The 23592-nt window shown below is 37.8% G+C and overlaps 1 protein-coding gene across 2 annotated transcripts in view; it reads right to left on the reverse strand.

Moving 5' to 3' along the window:
- Nucleotides 1-7798: 7798 nt before the first annotated feature.
- Nucleotides 7799-23592, reverse strand: part of LOC149168849 (splicing factor U2af large subunit B-like) — a 149699-nt gene continuing 133905 nt past the window's right edge. For both annotated transcript variants that reach the window (XM_089428447.1, XM_089428446.1), the window contains 7 exons: nt 10271-10346; nt 10028-10116; nt 8944-9007; nt 8721-8810; nt 8544-8625; nt 8372-8439; nt 7799-8284 (listed from right to left, as the gene is read on the reverse strand). In XM_089428447.1, coding sequence (XP_089284573.1) covers nt 8153-8284; nt 8372-8439; nt 8544-8625; nt 8721-8810; nt 8944-9007; nt 10028-10116; nt 10271-10346 — 601 coding nt within the window. In that variant the 3' untranslated portion in view covers nt 7799-8152. The remainder of the gene's footprint in view (nt 8285-8371; nt 8440-8543; nt 8626-8720; nt 8811-8943; nt 9008-10027; nt 10117-10270; nt 10347-23592) is intronic.

Consider the following 23592-nt stretch of genomic DNA (forward strand, 5'->3'; position numbering starts at 1 on the left):
GTCTGAGTCTATAGATGCACCGTCCTGTTGCCTCAAACGAGCTAAAAGGTCACAGTCCAAGGTAATGAATTTACCACAGTCCACCAAGGAGCAGTCTGAGCTGTCTAGGAGAGGTCTGAGCCATAAGCAACCGAAAATCTTTGCTGTCCTGTAGTTAACTTCAGACCCAAACACATTTTAAATTATTCATGTGCTCCTTTCTTCTTATATTTCCCTTACCCGAGCTGTTGTGATGCTTCTGTGTTTTTCACCGAAATTCTGATGGTTAAAATGAGGTCCGAAAACTTATATATAGTGTTTTTTTGCACAAAACGAAAAGACATGTCACTGTATGCAGGCCGACTTGAAAGACAAAGTGCAGGTCGGCTCACTGTCAAAATAATTTTTTTTTAACTTAAAAATTCATTATCTACTCAACCGCTGGGAGTTTCGGGGCAAGTAAGGGCTCATTGGAAAGAGGAAAGAATCCTCTTTAAAATGATCTAAGTCCCATTGAAAAAAGATGCCTCTAAGTTGACAAAAATCATTTTTCTTTGTGATTGTCCTTAAATTTTATGCATAAAAAGTTTAGGACGGCATAAGTAATGTTTGGGACAGTGGGTTCTTCATTGTTTTCAATGTACCAGTGTGTCATCACGTAGGATTGTTGCATTTATGTCATCATGAGTGTATGCAATAATGATGGTATCATCTCGTGTCATCATATAATGGTGCAGTGATATGTTGTAGGCAGTATCATTAGGAAAGTCTCTTTCAATCATCAATCACGTCATCACTTAGTCTTCCAACCCTCATCAAGCACCATCATTAAGTGTGAACATATAAGAGTATAACATCATCACAGATATGGCTTCAGTAAGTGTAGTTCTTCACATCAAGGGCTTGTACCTAGGGACTAGATCACCAATCAGACACTTGGCAACTTCTTAGGGCAAGACATCATCCTCTGGAACCAGGCTTCTAAAGAGTATTGACACCTCAGTCAATGCCATATTGACATCAATGACAACCTAGATTAACAGCTAAACCCAAGCAGCTACATCATTACCAAAATCAACCTGAGTTTAGCGAAATAATCTACCTCAGAAGTACATAATGATATATGGTTGTACAACCTGGCTATATGCATTGTGCAGCTGATTACACATATTGTATGCTTTGTTTATATGGACTTCACAGACATCCATACAATTGTATTGATCTATACAACCATTATGTGAATGTACAAAATGCTATATGGTTGTACGACCTGGCTATATGCATTGTGCAGTGGATTATACATATTGTATGCTTTGTTTATATGGACTTCCCAGACAACCATACAATTGTATTGATTTATACAACTATTTATGTGAAATTATACCATTGACAGAGTCCGAAAAAGAAAGAAAGAAAAAAACAAAACCAAAACAACAACACCAACAAAAACAAAAAAAAAACTTTTTACTTGAATTATGAAATAAATTTACCTTTTAAAAATAGAATTACTTTCGAAAATAGAAACATCTCGAGTTCACACATTTACACTGCACAAATTTCTGCTGGAGCCATATTTCTCAACATCAACAACATTCGAATGTTGATTTGTGGTTGTCATTCAAAAATAATGAATTTTGAGACTAAGCTCCTTCAACTATAAGAAGGATGGACTTGAATTTTAGTGAATGATAATGATGACATTGAAAAAGAAAAAAAAGAAAAAAGGTAAAAGAGATAAAGAAAAATGTGAAGTGAACACTTCAGAAATCAATTTTAAAAAAGAAAAGACCTTCAACGTCAAGGGAAAGCTTGTTAGATTAAAACATATTGAAATTGTTTTATATTATTTATACCTAAATGTATAATTCATAATCATTTATTCCACAAGATTTTGTGGTAGTTGTGACTTGCAAAATCATGTCTATCTATCTCTTTCTACTTCCTTTCTTCTTTTTTCTAACTAGGCCAAGGTTGGCCCCAGTGTTGGATGGAAAAACGATCTTCCTACTTATGGAATGTTGTCACCAGGATTGTGTGAGATTTGGTTGAGCCTAGACACTCCATGTGACAGTTTTTATCCCCCACAGGTGGCTCCCACCCTAAACTGCTCGCCATGAGAATTGAACCATTGACCTGATAGAGACTAAACCCATACAAACCAACTAATCTACACCTCATGAGTCTATCTATCTTTTTTATAAATCTATCACATTTGAAGTCTCACTTATATAATGTTTAATCTTATATAAATCTATCACATTTGAAACCAATTAAATAATGTTTAAAATTTAATCTTATGTATTAATAGTAAATAAACAACGCACCTATCACATATATCAATTTTTATTAATAATACTATTGAAATCATCTGTTTTCATTACATTTACTTACAATAAGATATGTTTGCATGACATTGAATTTGAGAATCCTATCCAGAACCGGCTAATATTCTATTAAAAATCACTTTTAAAATTCATGAAAACAGAGTAATATTCATGAAGATGACGTTTAAGATTTAAAAACTTATTTAGTTCAATCAAAAGATATTTATCATAGACTTATTAAATGCATGAATCATATAAAAACTATTTCACATAATAACATGAATGAAAAACACCCTTTCAAAATTTAAAAAACTGTTTGGTTCGAAGAATTTAATTTTTTACTTCTTATTAAATGCATGAATCTTATAAAAAAAATCTACTTGATACCACGCACGAAAACAACTTTTAAAAATTCACTAAATTGTTTGGTTTAATGGAAGATTTTATTTTCACTATAAATCTCAAAGGAGTTGCATAGATCACATTGTTTCATATTGCCACAATACATTGCACTGATATATGATTCACAATGTATTGTTTGGATTAATAGGGTCTAGGTCTAACCTATATATGCCAAATCTACATTAATATGACTAGATCCCTTCTTTACTAGGATATCAAGAATAAATATAAAACAATTCCAGCTGAGCTTTGTTGAAGTTGCAGGTTTAAGTTGTGTAGTTTGCAAAATCCAAATGTCCTAAATGTTCTACAAGTTTTTCAGGACATCGAATCCATTTTTGCATTCAAATACGCAATTAAAAAAAAAAAACAAAACAAAACAAAAAACTACAATCCCAACAAAAATTGTACCACTGGATTACAGCAAAGAAGACAAAGACAGAACAATTAGAATATCCTTAATCCTAAAAATGAAATTTGGGACCTTTTTTTTGTAAAACCTCCTTACTATAAAATTATGAAAGATTGCCTCGAGAGTTTAGTTAATTGAGAAACCCTCTATGACTCTCCTAACCAACCCATCAAGGAAGATTAGGCATTTCTCAACTATTGCCTCCATGAAAATGAAAACACTTGTTAGTTATCTATCAAAGATTGCCCTTAGTTATCTCTCAAAGATTGCCCCAAGTATTTCCTATACTTAATTGCGCAATCCTCTAGGACTCTCCCAACCAACCCATCAAGAGATTGACCTTCCTCCATCGATTCCTCCATTAAAGCAAAGGAAATTGATTGATTATCCATTGGAGATTCAAGAGGTTTCCCTTAACACCATCTAATGTATATATGATTTCTTCCAACCTCGCATTCCTTTCAATAACTTGAAAGTCTAAAATAATACTGTAGAAATTAATAGCCCACTTCATTCCTTCGAGATGGATATCCAAAGCTCATTGAGGTGATCTGTGTGTGGTTAGAAATGTGTCGGCACTACCATCATTGCATTTTCCCTCAATCCTCTTTCGCTTTGCCTTGTTGCAGATATCCCTCTATTGGATGCTTTGCCTTGTTGCAGATATCCCTCTATTGGATGCTCATGCCCTTTTCCTTTGATGTCAATTGTTGTCCCCTAAAAGCCCCCCATGTTGGTTCTTGTTCGTGCCTCTCTAGTACACTCCCAGTATTGTTTTGAATATAATATCCCCTTGTTTTCAATAGTCTCCCCTCACATTGCTCTGGTTTTTGATTGGGCAACCACATCACTCCTATGATATGCAAACAATACCAATGGTGTAGAAAGATACTGGGGAACAAGAAGTAACAAGCAAGCATGAGAACAAAATAGTCAAAACTATATACGCATTGCAAACTTATTTGTATTATGGGGAGACAGATCAAAGTTCAAGTCTTGAATAAAATCTAATTAAGTGGCTGACTTATCAATTTACATTGTCACATAAAATATCAAGCTAAAATACGAAGTGTACAATAGAAAAATACAAATATAGCACATGTTCCTGCATCGTCACTCAGAGGATCGATAGAACCTACAAGGAAGAGCCTCTAACTGGTTTGGATTCTGGAAGTATGGCTTCCCTAAGGATGCAACGGCCTTGCTTCCAAAAGGTCCTCCCCATAACCCAAATCCTTTCACATCAACAATTCTGCCTAAATGTCAATCTTAAAGCCTGACCATAATTGGGTTGAAGAACATCTTGCTCATGCGCTAATTTGCTAGTTTAACAATATTTGGCACAGCTTGTTAAGCTCTAATATTGCATTTTGAAATTTGAGGTTCCTTCTCGAAAAGATTTTGTGGTGATTTGTCCATGTACCAAGGGGTTTTTCACCATGGAATTTAACTCTTGGTGAGAGAGTTTTTCCTGCGTTATGGACCTTGGTTCAGTGGTAGGAATGGGCTTTGTACACCAGGCATTGACGGCCGAGCTTCAACCCCTGCATTGAAAGGCCCTCTTTTGAGTTCCAATCTTGGTGTGGATAACTCGTCTGCTTCTAGAATATTGGCATTCCAATACGCCGGTGCCATCAGAACCATTCCTGGCAAGTTTCTTGCTTTGCAGAGGAGCAATTAGGATGGCCAGGGTTCTACAGGCACTCAAATTTACATAACAATGAAGTTGATCTTAAGAAGGATTTGCCTAAAGAGATTATTCCTATGTTGCATGAGTTTTTGGAATGTGGGAATGTTGGGAACTTGGGTCCGGGTGCCTGGAATGGCTAGAGGTTTCCCCAAACTTTATAGGTTTCCCCAAAATTTATAGGAAACAGCTAATCGGGAGCGGCAATATTACATAATAAAAAAATAAAAAATATAAACAAAAAAAATTTAATTATATAATTTATATAGTAATCAAAATTAATATTGAATCAAAATATTCAAATATTCAAATCAATTTAAATATTAATAAATATATAATCTCTCTTATATATAAATATATTGAAACAATCTGGCTTAAAAATACAAAGGAACGGTTTTACATATGTTTCTCTAGTTATTCTTAAGAGCAAAAAGCAAAACAACTCTAACATTTAAGCATTGACTGCCCCATACAATATGCACACACAATCTTCTGCAATATATATACATAAACAGAAAAAAAAATACACATCAGCATGACATCCTAGATATCGCCCTTACGTCGAGGTGTCACATGCTTCCTTAACCCATCAAGAGATTGCTCCAGTTTCTCAATTAAGGATATCGGTGTTAAGGATGTCTTTGGCCTTTCTTCCTGCGAAGGTTTCAACATAAGCTCATGTTTTGTGGGCAGTTCATCATATTTCTCTACAGCCTTTGTATTCCCCGACCCCAGGGAATGACAGAACTCCAAAAAAAACAGTCTTCAAAGCTACCGGAACTTTCCCCAGCTCCCATTGAAAAGGTAACGTTCCCATACAGCTCCAAAGCTCCCAGGAGCGCAGGAACGATTGGAATGGGTTTCCCACCTCTCAGGAGCAGTTCCAGTGCAACAGAGGATTATTCTTAAAGGTAGTAGTCGCAGTTTGACACAAATGTTAGACTGAACAATTGTTTTTTGTTGCCAGGATTGTTTTAAATATAAGAACTTCAATGCCCACCATTTGGTTAATGATTTCTGGTTGTCTCGTAGACCTTGTGAACCCATTTGGTGGAAAGACTCCAGCTCAGAGCACCAATGGGTGAAACGGAGCCTGAAATATTTGCAGTGCTGATCAGAGGCTGGCCATGTTCAAAATTACTTGCCATTTTAAATCCCTTAAAACTTACTATCCAATACCAAAGGTGATCAGTTCATTCAAGCCCCGAGGTTAGCTCAGTTGGTCGAGTCCCTGTCATTAAAGCACCTCTGCTATTGAGAAGTCGCGATTTCAATTCTCTCGACACTGTGCGTCAGGCTCTGTGGTTGAGCCAGCAGGAAGTGATCCTTTCGGGTAGATCTGACTGGTACAAATATTCCATGGGCGTAGCAATCACCGATCTCTAGAGACCATGAATCACATAGAAAAAAAAAAAAGGTGATAAGTTCATCCTTGGTATTGAGAAATGTAAGGAATTAAGTTGGATTGTCCTCAACAATAAGCTCGCTCTGAGAAATCTAAAGATTTGAGATTGGGTGTCACTAGTGCCCAACCCCTTTCTCTTAGTGTTGCCTTAATTCCTTTGGGTTATCGATGTTTCAGATATGGTAAGGGCATTGATATTGTAATCTAGTTTGTTACTATAATGGTAAAAGAAGTTTAGTTTTTGTTAACACACACACACCCCAGAAGAATAGTCCTCCCTGAACCAACTTGGTTTTTTCCTACCTTCCTGGAACCTGTCCTACACATCTTTTGGATGCGAGGAAAGGAAGTTCCTCAGAAGGATGGCCACTATATCTCCACCTTTTTAAACATCAATTGGCAAGTCGTAGCTAAATACCCTGGTTCAAAACACACTCTGCACTGAAAGATTGTGTTTTCACAATCAAGAACCTGGGTCCATCTAAGATTTTCAGCATTCAGGATTACTCTCTGGCAACCATTTACTCAGGTTCATTTCTACACAGATTCTGGCATAAGGCAGGAACCCTTTTTTTCCCTACTGTCGTCTGAAGTCTGAATAAATAAAACTACCAATGAATTGCCAACAGCCCCCAAAACTTCAAGTTCTGACAAATGTATGGGAAGCTTCAGGAGTCTCACCCACACTAGTGTCGCTAAGATAGACATCTTTGAAGGATCCAACTCTGGTAAACCAAGGCCTCAAGAAAGGACCAGGGGTCCTCGAGAACCATGGAACACCTTATAAGATATGATTCTGTCTTCACTTTTATAGAAATAAACCATGAAAAATATCCTCGCATGAAAACTAACGAGGGTGTCCCTAGACCAGTTTTCTTGAATCCAAGAAACTATACCTTCAACAGAAATCCATGGCCTATAAAACCTACCAATAACAACATTTTCCTTGCAACCTTCTGGCAAATCCAACACACCCTTGACTAAATAGATATCTCAACGATTTATTCTAATTATTAACCATAAAACAGGCCACATTTTTTCTGACTGCACATGGAGGAGAGAAACTTTCAGAGTCTCTGAAATACCAATTCAACATTCCAACTTCAGTTGGCTTGGCAGAATTATTGCTCATCACATCACTTGAATAAGCAGATCCCACACACAGAACCACCTCCACTTGCAGATAAGCGAGAAATGGTCATTTGGAGACTTGATCACCATTGAGCCAAATGACAAAGTAGGAAGATTTCATACTCCTAGACACCAAGTTTGAGGACACTCATGCAAGCAGGCAGGAGACCGAGGAGAGCATGTGGAACTCCAAACTCTAGCCATCATATGTACAGTAAAATATATGCATGATTGGCCAATAAAGAAGTCTATGCGACACAATCGTATCCTTCAAAGTTCAAGAAGTTAACAACTAAATAAATGTGTTGGAGGATGTTTTATTTTAAGCTCGTTATAGTATTCTGCAAATAGCTTTATCCCAATGAACCCTTCCATAAGAATCGAAGTACTCCAAATAATTGTGCATAAAAAGCTGAATATCCCTAAGAGTGTACATTGAAGAATATGGACTACACAAATAAAAAGCAAACGAAAAGAAGTACAATTGATTCTTGCATTCTGGTTATATTGCTCTATACAGGACAAATATATGTATTAATCTTTAAGCCTATTCCGAGTTTTCAGAAGTTTTCACGGATCTTCAGTACAAAAGAATATCACTAGCAGATACTGGAACCTGTATTCATAGTGCATACATTGTGACAACAACAGTCCTCTACAAAGCCACTGGAATATTTCTCATGGTGATCAGGTTCCTTTTCCAGTACTCAAGCCCCACCCTCTGCTTCATATTGTTTAAAATATGCATGTGAACGCATTCCAGAAAGATCAGTAGAGATGGAGATAGTGCTTCTGCTATTTTACAAGATCAATCACCATTGTCCTGCAGCAAACTTGTCTTCCGGGTAATAAACAGCTACAACAACATTGCCTCCAAATTTCCTTCCATGCAATGATGCCCTGGCCTTAGCTAAACTTTGTGTATTGGCATACTCCACAAACACCTGGAAAAATATATTTGTAACCTTTTAAAATATGTAATTCACAATTTTTTCGCTGCATCACTATTGTTCAGCAATATGATTATTTACCTTTCCAACACCAGGAACCTCTTCTCCAGTTGATTTAGGGCGAGGTATCACTAATTTGGTAATCTCACCTAAAAGCAGAAGATCATATAATAGTTATATCCTAAAAGAAAAGTTTGACATATTATTCCAGGGAAAAAAAAAGAAAAGGAAAATGCTTTCAAGGAGTACCCACCATGTTTGCCACATTCTTCCTTCATATCGTCATAAATGTCTTCAAATTCTTGATCATCTAGTAACTCATCTGGATTAACTGCCTGAAGAAGAAAAGAAAAAGGAAATCAAATATAAAACTCCAAAGCCAGAAGACTATAAATCTCTAAAGTACATAAATTTAGTGAGGAAAAAATACCTGAGTAAGGCAAAGAACCTTCGTGGGAGACTCTGCAGCTCCACTTAGTAATCCCATATTGGTACCATTTGTTGCTTGCAAAGCCAGATTCTATTGAGAGCATTCCAAGCCAAATTTTGAAAAATCACACAGCTAGTGTAAGTATCATATATGAAATCAGAAAAGCTGCAATACCTTAGAGATCTAGATGATGAAAGATTTGTTAAAACATAATTAAGCATACCTGAAACGTTAACGGTTGCTGTGCTTCCGGAAAGAGACTATATTGATCAGGCCTTGCCTGGCCACTGTTCATCCAAGTAAATTAGTTTTGCAACTTTAGCAGAGGTTCAACAATTAACAGAAAAAATATGTAACCGTTTAACATAGAAAAACAGTGTTGTAAATATCACCGATTTATCAGGAACATCAGGATATTTTTCAGACCTTGAATACATCACAATATATTACCAGAAAATCACAAGTTAAAGGAAAAAAGGGCTGGAATTTTGAAACCCAGAAGCAGGGAATTGCGAGCAATGGAAAAATTCATGATCTTCGATTGAGATGAGGGAAAATAGAGTGTTCTTCATTGCCATTAGTGGATTTATTGTGAAATGAGCATTGATTCCCATCTACCATGAGGAATCGTTGAAATCATGAGAAATGGGCTTAGAATTTACAAGGGGGCTGCCACACCCTCGACCCCCTAGGGGCTCCCGGAAGTTGAAAAGCCCCCAGAATATCATCTTGAATCAGCAACAGTCAAACGGGGACGATAAAATCACGATTTGTTTTGGTTATACCATGCAGACTCAGATCAATAAAAAATCAAGAAGATAATTCATCAATAAAGTTAACTAACAGACAATTCCTGTACACAAGTTATGAAGTCCATCTTGAGAGATAAATTTACTTCAGCAAAGAGTCCAATTTATTATATTTTTTATGTAACTTCAAGACTCAGGAATAATGACTTGGGAAAGGATTCAGTATGGACTTGTGATATATCACTTGACATCTTATGCATCTTATATATCAGTTTTCTTTTATATCGGAATGCATTTATTTAATGTTATTTTTGCTTTAGATGTTTAAATTAATATTTCAATTATTTTCTTTTCTTTTCTATTTTCTGATATTTTCCGATACTTGCCCCAATGTTGTCAATAAATTTCTTTCCAGACCCTCAGTGACATATTTGCAAATTGCAAGACAATGTTTGCAACATTTAAAATTACTACTAACACTATCATATATTCTGATAGACAATATTAACAAGGAACAGAAGCCAGCCTAACACACGCCACAATGCTTCAGATCATTACCTGGCTGTTGCACGCCGCACTGTTAAGGTCTTGTCACCCATCTTCAATCCGTTTAGAGCGGCACATGCAATATCTGTAACACCTGGATCCTACATGCAAAAATTATCACGGATAATATTTTCAGAGCATGAAAAAGCAGAAAATAAAATTAAAAATAAAATATAAATAAAAAAAATTAAAAAAAAAAATATATATATATATATATATATATATTAAACTTCATAAGTTTCAATGCGAACAGACTTGATAGACGCAGAACCCATAGCCTTTGGAGTTTCCTGTATCTCGATCCTTTACCAGATCAAATCCACGAAGAGGCCTACGAAAAACAAGTTTATAGTCAAACAATGAATTGTAACAAATATTCTCTTACAACATTGCGATAAGCATCATCACCTTCAAGCTCTAATCCTCTACTCTATCTTTCACTCCAAAGAAATTTCACTTGGAAACTGAATCATTCAAACATATTATGAACATTATATAAACAAAACCTTCAACAGACATCTAACAAGATGGATCATACACCATATGGAAAGACAACCAATACCACTTTAAGAATAAATGGACATGATTACCTCAATTACTCACTTAACTTTTCTTCATTAACTTGACAACAAAATCTTATATTGGACTTTCAAAAAATAGGAAGCAAGAGTCAAACTGAATCCCGCAAAACTTGTCAAAAAGGTGAAAAGTTTGCTAGAACTTTCAGCCACTTTCAAATACCTATCTATGGTGATATCAGTGGCTTGTTGATTGAATTACCAATCTGGTTCAGATTAACATCATTCAATTCAAAAGTAACAGTCTGCTAATATAAAAGAATGGAAAAAGTGCAGCACTTCAAAGAAATATGGGAAAGTTTTATGTTGCGAGAAATATGGAGGGGTGTTTCTGGTGGCCCCATCAATTTTCTGGCTGCCAGAACCCGCTTTGGGGCACTTCAGCCATTTCCTGGCCTATAAAAAATTAAAACACAGTGATTAAAAAGGAAAATCTAATTAACTAATATAAATAAATAAACAGACAAAAAGGGGGCATTTATGATTTTACGGCCCCATAAGATTTCTTGTATTAAGTTTGTGGGCCATTCTTCAAAATTCATTTTGACTTTTCAACAAATCTGCAGACCAGAGGGCAACTTTGGCCAGTGGTGAGTAGTTTTCAACATAAAGCAACAGATAGAAGTGGCCATTGAAAAGGTCAGTAGTTACTGTGGACAGGTGATTTTCAAATGAAACTCCCATTATTTATATTGTGTTTTGTACTCTGCCCTCACACTGCACCAATAAGAAAACAGACCTCTTCACAATCAAGGAATACGCTCATATGCAGGGAAGTTATATCACAGTTCCGGTGGTAGGTCATGGGTTAGTCAGGTCCCAAATGCAACATTAATCAAAGTAGTTCCATTGCAAAGATCGGATATCACCTGCTTGGCATTGGAAAAAGGGATCAATTTGTCATATGCACCAAAAACACCTAAAGTGGAGAGGGATGATTTAACACTAGAATACAAAAATATGGAGTCCTTATATACTCCAGAGCAGTCCCTGGGACTGGCCCTAGTGCTCCAATGCATGGTAGCAGTGTTACTTCCTCTCCTGATGCAAACGATAGCAAGCAATTTGATGCTACAATTTGGAAGTTGTTTTATGGTTTTGTCATGACTCATGCCCTTTAATACTGGAAGGATACAATTAGAATGGCAAATAACATACCCAAAAGATATGTGCCCCCCTCACTATGAGAGAATTCAAACTTCTCTTTTTGAGCGAGGAGAAAGCTCATATTACGTATCTTTTGGGTTTGGTTCTAATTAGACCTAGTGATTAAGCATTACCTAGAAGCTGCTTTTGCGATTGTATTCACACTTGTTGGTTTTTGTAGCTCGGACAGGGGTTCTAGTCTTGAGAGGTGTCGCTGAAGCTAGAGACATAGAGGAGTTAATTATCTCCAAACCCATGTAATTTTTCCTAAGGTTCACCTAGGAAAAATATCTCAATTAAGTCAATAGTGATTTTTGAAATATTTTCCAAGTCTAACTTAAGAAAAGTGAATAATTAATAGAGATTAATTGGGATAACGTCGATTTTCCTCTAAAAGGTTGTAGAAAGTTTTAAGACGATCTTAGCCATCGATTAGATCAAGTGAACTTCTAATCGTGGTCATTTATCGGTGAATGAAAGACTATAAAGGAGATTGATGGGCAGCTTTGGAGATCATCATACAGGTATTGGGCTGGGTGATTTTCAGAAGACACAAGAGGGTTTCAGCAACAGAGATTGATGAAATATTTTCCGGAGATTCTTGCTATCATTATTTTCTGTAGGAGGCCGAGTTTTTCCCAGGGAGGTTGTGAGTTTCAAGAGGAGGCCGAATTGCTCAGTGCATTCGCAAGAGAATGCCGAAATTATTTGCCGAAAGCCAATGCAAGTCTTCCAGAGGTCAAATCGAGTTTTACAGTGCCAATGCGAGTTCACTTGAAGCCAGCGTGAATTTGCTAAAGGACATTCGAGTCTTCCACAAGGCAAATCGAGTTTGCCAAAAGCCAATGCGAATTTCCATAAAGAGCCAATGCGAATTGCTAGAGGCCAGTACGTGTTGTTGGAGGCAGTGTGAATTGTAGAAAAGGGAAGTTGTGGGGTTTTCTCGATTAGTAGAATTAAAGAATATTTTGTTGGAGGCTTGGAGCTTTGCCAGTAAGAGGCAAGCAACTGTAATTTCTTAATAGCAGTTTTTCCTGAAGATATTAATAAAAAGCCCTCAAATCTAAAAACTAGTTTGCCCCACATTAGGATTTTTCTAGGGACATTTTGTCCAAAAATACTAGTGTAAATTGGGTGATTGGTTTCTCGCATATTTTCCTGCATTTTCAGTTTGCAATTAGTGTTGTTCATGTTATTATTCATCACTTCCAGTGAATCAATTAATTTGTCGTAACTAAGTGACAAGAAATAATTAACCCGTTAATAGCATCTTCTGCATAACCAGAAAATTTCACATGGTATTAGAGTAGTAAATCATTGAGGTTATTGGTGATCTTAGTGCGAACGTTTCGTAGGAGAAATCAAAGGTTTCACACATATTATTTTCTTCAGATCTATTCAAATTTATTGGGTTTTAATGTTTGCGGGATTCAGATATGGCTTCCCCTGGATTGAGAGATCACAACGGACTTGATGGTGCATCAAACTCTGGTCTCTGGAAATCCATAATCTTATTGTTGGAGGAGCATGGATTGGAGGAATATGCTACAACAATTGTAGTTGTACTAGCAGATCCGGCACAATTAGCAATTTACAGGAAGGAGGATGCAAAAGCTAGGCATATTATCCAAGACGAGGTTAAAGATCACATCATTCCCCATATCGTAGAATTGGATACAGCCAAGAAGATGTGGGATGCCATCCTGAAGTTGTTCCAAAATGCTATTGTAAACAGGAAGTTGATCCTCAAAGAGAAGCTAAGAAACACCAAGATGAACAAAGGAGAAGGCATAGTCAGTTACCTCACCAGGATCAAACTTGTCAAGGACGAGTTAGCAATTGTTACATAGAAGATAAGTGATGACGAGCTCGTGAGAATTGCCTTAAATAGGTTCTCAAAGCAGTGGGACGTGTTTGTCCAAGTGATTAATGGATGACAAGACCTACCTGACTGGGATCGTTTGTGGAGCGATTTCACTCAAGAGGAGCTTAGGTTGAGTCTTGTCAATGGCAATAGCAATAGAACCCAAAAACACGAGGACAAGAATGTTGCTCTAGCAGGAAAGGGAAAAGCCAAGAAGGGCTCAAGCAAAGGGCCTAACTCCAAAGGAGAGAAGAAGAAAAAGGACTTGAGTAAAATCAAGTGTTTTGGATGTGATCAACATGGTCACTATGTTAATCAATGTACGAATAGAAAGAAGGGCGATAAGAAGAAGTAGCAACAGACAACAACTTCAACAGATATTGACAAGCTATCTTCAAGACTTGAAGATGAGTTCGCTCTCATAGCTTGTTTATCTAGCTCAACCACCGCAGGAGTCTGGTATATAGACAGTGAGGTGTCATGTCATATGACAGGGGTTAGAGTATATTTCTCCAACTACCAAGTAGAGGAGATAGGCTTCCGGATTCAGATGGGTAATAATTCCAAGTGCACTCTAGTTGGGAGAGGGACAGTTAAATTTCAAATGGAGTCAAGCAAGAGTACTCATGTTACAGATGTGCCGCATGTACCAGGTTTAGGGATGAACCTGATTTCAATTTTTTCTCTTCAGGAAAAGGGATATGATGTCTACTTTCGAGGACAAAATGTGTATTTAAAACATCAAAATCAGAAGTCAGTGATTTATAATGGGCTTAGAAACAAGAAGTTATATAGGTTGTAGTTGGATGCTCCAAAGGCACTAGTCAGCAACAAAAATGACAGAGATATGGGAGAACTATGGCATAGGAGGATGGGGCATATCCATCATGGAGCACTTAATTTGCTCAGAGAGACTATGATAGGTGTTCCAGAATTAAGCACAGAACATGATGACATGTGCAGAGGGTATGTACTTGGGAAGTTTGCAAAGGCAACATTTCCAAGGAGTGACATTAGAGCCAACGGCATACTAGACTAAATACATTTTGATGCAGTGTCGTGGAAACCTCATGCAATAATTTTATTAGTTGTTTCATATATGTACCTTCAAGTTCTGTTTCATAATGTTCTTCGCCTACGATCCAAGTTTGGAGCATAGTCGATGTTGAATCTAAAGGATCCACTACAGGATAAATACCCTTCGCAACTAATCCTCTCGATAGTATAGTAGTAGCATCTAAATGTGAAAATATTGTAGCAGGAGCAGGTTCGGTCAAGTCATCAACAAGTACATATACTGCTTGAATCGATGTTATGGATCCCTTTTTTGTGGAAGTAATTCTCTCTTGCAAAGAACCTATGTTGCAAGAAACGCAGGTACAGGGTCCGTTTCCGTACTGAAACGAAACGGAAACGCGTTTCCGCGTACCGTACGGCCTGGAAACCCGTTTCCGGCCGTACGGGCACGTTTCCCGAAATGGAAAAGTGCTCGTACAGCCGGAAACGCGTTTCCAGGCCGTACGGGCCCCGTTTCCTCCAAAAAATCACTTGTTTTTAAATTTTTTTTTTTTTCTAATTAGTTTGTAAATTTTTTTAGGGTTTCTAAGCTGTTCTAGAAACCATTTCTAAAGTAAATCTTAATGTTACAGTTAATCTTAATGTTACAGTTAAAATGTTTAAGTAAATGTATCATTAATGCTTTATGATTGCACATATATATATTAATAATTTTTAAATGTTTTTAATATATATATTATTATATATATTCGCGTTTCCCCGTTTCCAAAATTTGGGGAGGTCGCGTTTCATTTCGCTTCCCCGTTTCGTTTCGCTTCCGCGTTTCCCCGTTTCGTGCAACTTAGCAAAGAACCCATTTTCATGCTAAGAGTTGGCTGATAACCCACAGCATAAGGCATTTTGCCTAATAGGGCAGATACCTTTGACCTCGCTTGGACAAAACGGAAGATGTTCGCAATAAATAATAGTATGTCTTGCTCATTGACATCTCGGAAATATTCGGCCATGGTTAGAGCAGTTAAACAGAGTCTTGTACGAGCTCCTCGTGTTTCATTCCTCTAATCATAGACCAGAGCCACTTTTGATTCTGAGATGTTTTGTTCATCAACTACTCCTGATTCTTTCATTTCCATGTAAAGATCATTCCCTTCACAGGAATGGGTAGAAGTTCCAAGTTCGATCATTTTATTTCTCGCCTATTGTCCACAAAGTCTCTCAGGGGTTACGAATATTTTGTTACCTTTATTGATGACTTCTCCAAGAAGACCTAGATTTACTTCTTGAATACACGAGGCAAAGTCTTCAGTCGCTTCCAAGAGTTCAAGGCTCTTGTGGAGAATTCAACAAGTAGGAAGATAAAGGTTCTTCGGATAGATAATGGAGGCGAGTATATCGAAAAAGCCTTCAAGTAGTTATGTGCAAAGCAAAGCATCAAGAGAGAATAAATAACTCTGTATAACCCACAGCGAAATGGGGTTGCAGAGAGAAAGAACATGACAATAGTTGAAGCAGCGATGGCAATGCTATATGACCAAGACATGCCTAGATATCTCTGGGCAGAGGCATGTAGTACAATAGTGTACATTCAAAATAGGGTCACGCGCAAGGTGTTGGGAAAGATGACACTCAAGGAGGCATTTACAAGAAAGAAGCCAAAAGTCGTACACTTCAGAATTTTTGGCAGTATCACGTATTGTCAGGTTCCAAACGAAAAGCGCACCAAGTTAGAATAGACTACAGAGAAAGGATACTTTGTTGGTTACAGTGAAATGTCCAAGGCATACAAGATATACATTCCATGTGGCAGGAATATTAACGTGAGACAGGATGTAAAGTTCAAGAGGAGAAAGCCGTCAGGAGATCTTGCGAGTTGCCAGCAATTGATCAAAGTTACTCCGTAGAAGCTCTAAGGGATGAACAGGGATCTCAGACTCAGGGCACTAGTACAAGTACAGTGACTAGTACAGGTGCAGCAGAGAGTTCGCAGTAGGTGGAGCAACAACCACAGAATGAGGAGCTTGAAGCTCCACCCACCACTAGTGGGAGAAAGAATCATGAGGTGCTTCAGACATTGAGAGATGCACAGGAATTTGTGGGAGCTCCTAGATCAAGCATCAAGGACAACAGACCACCAAAGAGATATTTAGGATATAAGGCATTGATGAGTGAGCTTGTTGATAGTGAGCCTCCTAGCTATCAAGAGGCTACACAGCACCAGGTGTGGCAGGATGCCATGGTGGAGGAGTCCAACTCCATAAAGAATGATGTTTGGGAGGTGTTGCCTAGACTAATGGATAGGGCAGTGGTTGGTTCCCTTTTGATCTACAAGATCAAGCACACTACAAATGGAAGTGTAGAAAAATTCAAAGCAAGTTTCAAGATCAAGGGATTCACTCGAGAGGAGGGAATAGCTTATGAGGAAAATTTCACTCTGGTGGCCAAATATACTTCTATCAAGGTCGTGATCTCACTTGTAGTGCAAATGGAATGGAAGATCCATCAGATAGATGTCAAGATGGCTTTTCGAAACGGAGTGATAGAAGGTGTACATCGAATAGCCAAAAGGATTTGAGACACATGGCAAGGACACCCATGTATGTAGGTTAAAGAGAGAATTATACAAACTCAAGCAAGCTCCCAGAGCATGGTATGGTCATATCTCTGTTTTAAGAACTGGCCAGCTCGGAACCGATTCAGCCGAGTTGGTCTGAGTCAAGCCCTCACCAGGTCGACTCAGCCATTAAACCAGTTCAATCGGCCGGGTCATTACCAAGCCGACCGGGTTGTCTAACAACTCGGCCGGCTCGGTAATAACCCATCCGGCTCTATAACAGTGGCTTGAAAACTCAAAAAAACAACAATTTTTTTTTACTTGCTTTTTGGTGAAGAGATTTGTGTTAAAAGCTGGTGGACACATGAATTCCACATTCGCTGACTATTTTCATAGGTTGTTTACTTGTTCCCTCGACTTCCTGTGGCATGAATCGTTTAGTGCTTGAAAATAGAAAGTGATGAGTCTGGCGCTGGCAATTTGATAGGATCTAATGTTGTGAACTTTTTGCCAAGAACATGAAATCTCCTCTAAGAATGGAGCAAGACATTTGTTGCCTTCATTGCATAAAATTCCTCAAGGAACAATGTGAATTTCTAAGTAAACAATGATACTATCTGATAACCATGTAATAAAGAGGGCACCTGAAATTGAAATGCTAATCAGACATGTGATCCTAGTTAGAATGTTTATAGGTGCAATTTTCTCTTGGAAGATCGCAGTTTATCTTTATACATATTACAAAGTTGATGGGAACAAACTTGAAGTTGCCCCAAGGGATCCTAAAACTAGAGAATAGCCACAAAATATTCTATGGAGTGTAGATGGGTCTGTCATGACTGCATGTAGATGTGGATGCAGAAGTTTTGGCGTTAAGGATTCTATATCTTGATCTCTAGACTGTGTCACATACAATTTGCTTTTGTAGTTCTTCTCATGAATACATCTATTAACATCCATCTTGGTGAGATGGTCTAAGATGATTGATGAGGGTACAAGATTAAAAATGAGTTACAAACTATGAAGCATGTAGATATGCTATCAATGGTTGATCCAGATGATCTTGGCTCCTCTAGCAGTAGCCACTAGCCAGTAGTACTGGTCACAGTTTACTTTTGTTGTAGAGGCCATTTCTAGCCTCCTTGGTTATGTGTTTTTGTTTTGATCTCTATATCATCATCATGTATGTATTGGACAATGCACTGGGTGCCATTTTAATTTTTGATATAATGGATATATTCATGAGCCTACTTTGATCATATGTTGTCTTCTATCTATATTCTAATGCTGTGTGTTTGGAAACATGAATGAAAATCTTTAAAATTATGTTTTTTTATTAAAAAAAAAATATTTAATGTATTTTTTACAACGGTCGAGTCATTGAAATCGAGCCAGCCGAGTCGATACCGAGTCGGAGTCAGAGTCAGAGTCGACCCTTGGCCGAGTCGGAGTCGAAGTCGGAGTTTTAAAACATTGGGTCATATTGACAGTTACTTGCAACAAATGGACTTCGTGAAGAGTGAGGAAAACTCAAACCTCTACTATTTGATGGTAAGAGGTGAGCCTCTTATTCTCGTGTTATATATGGGTGATTTGTTTATGACTAGGTCATCAGGGCTCATAGAGGGTTGCAAGGGGGGCTTGGCAACAGAGTTCGAGATGAGGGATTTGGGGCCGATGCATTATTTTCTAGGTTTAGAGGTATGGTAAACAGATGAGGAGATCCTCCTTGGTCAAGGGAGATATGCTATGGAGATCTTGAAGAAATTTTGGATGTTGGACTATAGACCCATGTCTACACATATGATTACTAATTGGAAGAAAATTGATGTGTCTGAGCAGGAAGCAATGGACCCCACCTTGTATAGACAGCTTATTGGCTCTCTCATGTATCTGGTCAACACAAAACCAAGCATTTGCTTTGTGGTCAGCATTCTTAGTCAATTCATGGTGGAACCAAAGAGAGTCCATTGGACAGCGTCAAAGCATGTGTTGTAGTATCTACAAGGTACAGTCGAGTATGGGTTGACATATACTCAAAGTGATGGTATCGGGTTGATGGGATATACAAATGCAAATTGGGCAAGTAGTACAATGGATCGAAAAATACCCTCAAGGTGTTGCTTCAGCATTGGATCAGGAGTTGTCCCTTGGTACAATAGGGCGCAGAAATCGGTTTTTTTAAGTTCTACAAAAGAAAAATACATGGTAGCAAGCATGGCTACATGTGAGGACATATTGCTTCGGAAGATGATAGTGGCATTATTTGGTCATAACATGGAGATGACCAGTATCTACTATGATAATCAGAGTTGCATCAAGCTATTTGAGAATCCAATGTTTCGCGATAGATCAAAGCACATCGACATCAAATACCATTTCATCAAAGATTGTGTATAGCATGGATCATTTGGACTACAATATGTTCCCACAAATCAGTAGGTTGCAAATACTCTAACAAAGGCCTTGGTTAAAGCAAAGTTCGTTTTCTTCAAGTAGGGTGTAGTGGAGAAAACCTTCCTCACTAAGAGGTAGTGTTAGTTTTTGTAGCTCGGACAGGGGTTCTAGTCTTGAGAGGTGTCATTGAGGCTAGAAACAAAGGAGTTAATTATCTCCAATCCCATGTAATTTTTCACAAGGTTCACCTAGGAAAAATATCTTAATTAAGTCAATTAGCTATTTTTTAAATATTTTGCAAGTCTAACTTGGGAAAATTGAATAATTTATCGATATTAATTGGGATAAGGTCGATTTTCCTCTAGAAACTTGTAGAAAGTTCTAAGACAATCTTAGTCATCGATTAGATCAAGTGAACTTTTAATCATGGCCATCCATTCGTGAATGAGAGATTATAAAGGAGATCAATGGGCAACTTTGGAGACCATCATACAGGTATTCGAGAGGGTGATTTTCATAATACACCAAAAGGTTTCAGCAGCAATGATTGAGGAAAGATTTTCCAAAGATTCTTACTATTGGTGTTCTCTGCAGGAGGCTGAATTTTTCCCTGTGAGGCTGTGAGTTTCAAGAGGAGGCCGAATTGCTTAGTGTATTCGTTGGGGAGGCCGAGATTATTTGCCAGAAGTCCGTGCAAGTCTTCCAAAGGTCAGATCGAGTTTTCCAGTGCAAATTCACCTGAAGCCAGTGCGAATTTGTTGGAGGCAATTTGAGTCTTCCAAAAAGCAGATAAAGTTTGTCAAAAGCCAATGTGAATTGCCAAAAAGAGTCAGTACGAATTACCAGAGGGCAGTGTGTGTTGCTGGAGGCAATGTGAATTGCAGAAAAGGGAAGCAATGGGGTTTTCCAGATTAGCAAAAGTAAAGAAATAGTTTGCCAGAGTTTTGTCAGTGAGAGGCAAGCAGTTGTAATTTCTCAATAGCAGTTTTTGCCAAAGATTTGAAAACTGGTTTTCCCAACACTGGGGATTTTCCAAGGACGTTTTGTCCAAAAATACTTGTATAAACTGTGTGATTGGTTTCTTGCATATTTTCCTGCAGCTCAGTTTATGATTGGTGGTGTTTATGTTTTTATTCATCGCTTCCAATAAATCAATTAATTTGTCGTAAATAAGTGACAGAAAATAATTAACTAGGTAATAGCACCTTCTGAATAACCAGAAAATTTCACAACACTGAATGTATCTTTTGGTCCCCTTGGCCTACTTTTGTTGTCATTTGTTGGACATTAGTAAAAATATCTTATCTATGTAAAAAAAAATTACAAATTTGTAGCCCACCCAATTTCAAGGTTTTAGCATTATGTTTAATGCCCACAGCCCCAAAGTGTTAGCTGATTTAAAAACTGATAATGCTAATTAACTTGAAACATACAGGACTACTCTACTTCATTTAGTGTTCAGCTGATAAAGAAGAAATAAGTAATAACACAAGCTCGCACAGAATTTACACAATGGTTTTGGTCAACTAGACCCTGGAAAAATCCCATAGTGGGGAAAACCAGTCTTCAAGGAGGATTTTTATTTGCTTCTCAATAAAACAATTACACAGCCAAAAAAACAACAGTATACTTATCTCCCATTTCTCTGCCACTTTTCAGCTTTTTAACATGGAAATTTGTGCCCCACAGTCAACCTCTGACAACTACAATAAATGCACTGGCAGCTGACTGATATGCCTTGAGTTTCATGCTCTTTCTCTGACAAAAATTCATTGAACTTCATGACAGAGATCTGTCCCTTATTTCTGGAAATTTGGGCCTGCAAATGACTGCCCTCTTCCTTGATTTTCAGGCCAGTAAATGTGAACACAGACCCTCGGAATTCGGGCCTGTAGCAAACAGGTCTCTTCCTCAAATTCAATTGCAGGAACAGCAGCTCTATTTCTCAAGCTTCTCATTGATCTTCTCCAGAAAACTCGTGCTTAGTCAGACCACATGCCAAAGCAGCTCCCTAGAATTTCGGGCCAATAGTCTTGGAGCGTGTACTTCTCTCGCAGGTTTAAACTCAGCCTGAGTATGTTCCATAGTTTTAAAAACCGTTCCGGTCCAACCGGTTACCGGCCTAACCGGCCGGTTGGGAGGCTCACCGGTCAGAACCGGTGAAAAAACCCGGTTAGAAGCCCCATGTGCCCGGAAAATTGACCTAACCGGTAAAAACCGGCCGGTTTAGGTCAAAACCGGCCGGTTTATTGCTAACCGGCCGGTTTTGTCCTAAACCGGCCGGTTTATGGACAGCCCACTGAAACATGACAAAAACGCAGTTGTTTAGTGGATTAGTGGTTTAGGGGTTATGATTTTCATGACTTTATCAATAGGAATGATACATGTTCTAGATACTTCATCTCTCAAACCTTACTACAATTTTCTAAGTTCTTAAAATATCACTGCAATTCGGGAAAATTGAAATACCATTGTAATTCAGACCTTTGTAATCCACTGAAATCTTCAGACCTTCTTTAGTATCATTATAGTTTCGGACCTCTATTAACCAAGGAAGATTTTGTACCTCTGCAATGTTATTAGGCCTACAATCTTCGGACTTCTATACGAAGTTACTGTGATTCTTGGGTTTCTGTAATACTCCGGACTTTGGATCTTTGTGATTCTTGGGTCTCTGAAATACACCAGACTTTGAACCTCTATGATTCTCGTGTCTCTGAAACACCTCAGACTTTGGACCTCTATGCAGACCTAATTTAGGGGCAGACTTTTTGTCTGTCATTTGGTTCTCTTCTTTTGTATAAGCTTCTTGCTAGTCTTGTTATACTTGATCTCCAAATGATCAAGCTACAGATTAAATAGTGATATTTCCAGCTACCAAGGATACAAACCATAGCTTTGATACCATGTTGGAAAATGGTTAGGGCAACATATTAAACCTAACATTTTCCTTAGATGAAATTTACTTGTGATATTAATATCTTCTTAGTGGTTTAGAGCCTCATTGCTTATGTATTTTGTCGATGATATGTATTGCACTCGGTGCCATTTTGATATATTCACCTTTACATGGTATATAAATGAGCAATCTTTGCATATTTTGTCTCTATTGGCTTGGAATCATGCTTTTAAATCTTAAAAATAGTTTTTTTCATTAAAAAATAATTATTTAATGTATTTTTCTAAAACCGGTTCGTTTAGACCAAACCAGTCCCGGTTAGACCGGTTCCGGTTGGTAAACCGGTTCATTAGGTGGACCGGTCCGATCACCGGTTCCGGTTTTAAAAACACTGGTATGTTCTCTTTGCTATAGGTTAGTCTCATTCCCTTAGCAAACCTGCTATCACAGGTTCCTCCTCTTCTCCTGGCTCCCTCTCTTCTCCAAATGCTTTTGTGAAGAATGAATGATCTTCTCTAGCCTTTTCTCCCTTTTTGTCTCTCATTAGATAGGAGAACCCTAACCCTATTGATCAAGGGCTGAGATTAGATCTCAGCCCATGAGATCAATGGTGGAGATCATTCCCTCACTTGACCCCCTTTTAATGTGGTCCCCTCATTAATGACTCCTAGTCACTTTATAACTTAAGTTTTGTACCTTGTACTTTTTCTCCACAAAGTCACTTTAAAAATATAAAGTGACTTTAATATTAGAAAATACTTTAAGACATAAAGTGACATTAATATAAAGTACCTAGTACATTTACCACATAAAGTGGCTATTATACCATGATTTTAAAATTTTAACATAATTCATAAAGTCAGATGCCAAAAAGGTGTATTAGAGTGTTTTCCTAGGCAAAAAGGCTAACGCACTAGGAAACACTTGGTACCCTTAATATTTTTAACAATCTACAATAGTTGGACTGAATTGACCAGTGACCCCTTATAATAGCTGTGACCCCTCTAATGAGTGTCATGCTTCCCAAATCACTACACTTCAGGGAGGATTTGAGATACTGAATATTTGACTAACCTCTTAAAAGAGGCTACTGAGCAGGTTGGCAATGAGAATGTAATGCAAATC

The sequence above is a fragment of the Pinus tabuliformis genome, chromosome 4_2, assembly GCF_031772625.1.
Source record: "Pinus tabuliformis cultivar Carrire ecotype Pingquan chromosome 4_2, CPIR1, whole genome shotgun sequence".
NCBI lineage: Eukaryota > Viridiplantae > Streptophyta > Pinopsida > Pinales > Pinaceae > Pinus > Pinus tabuliformis.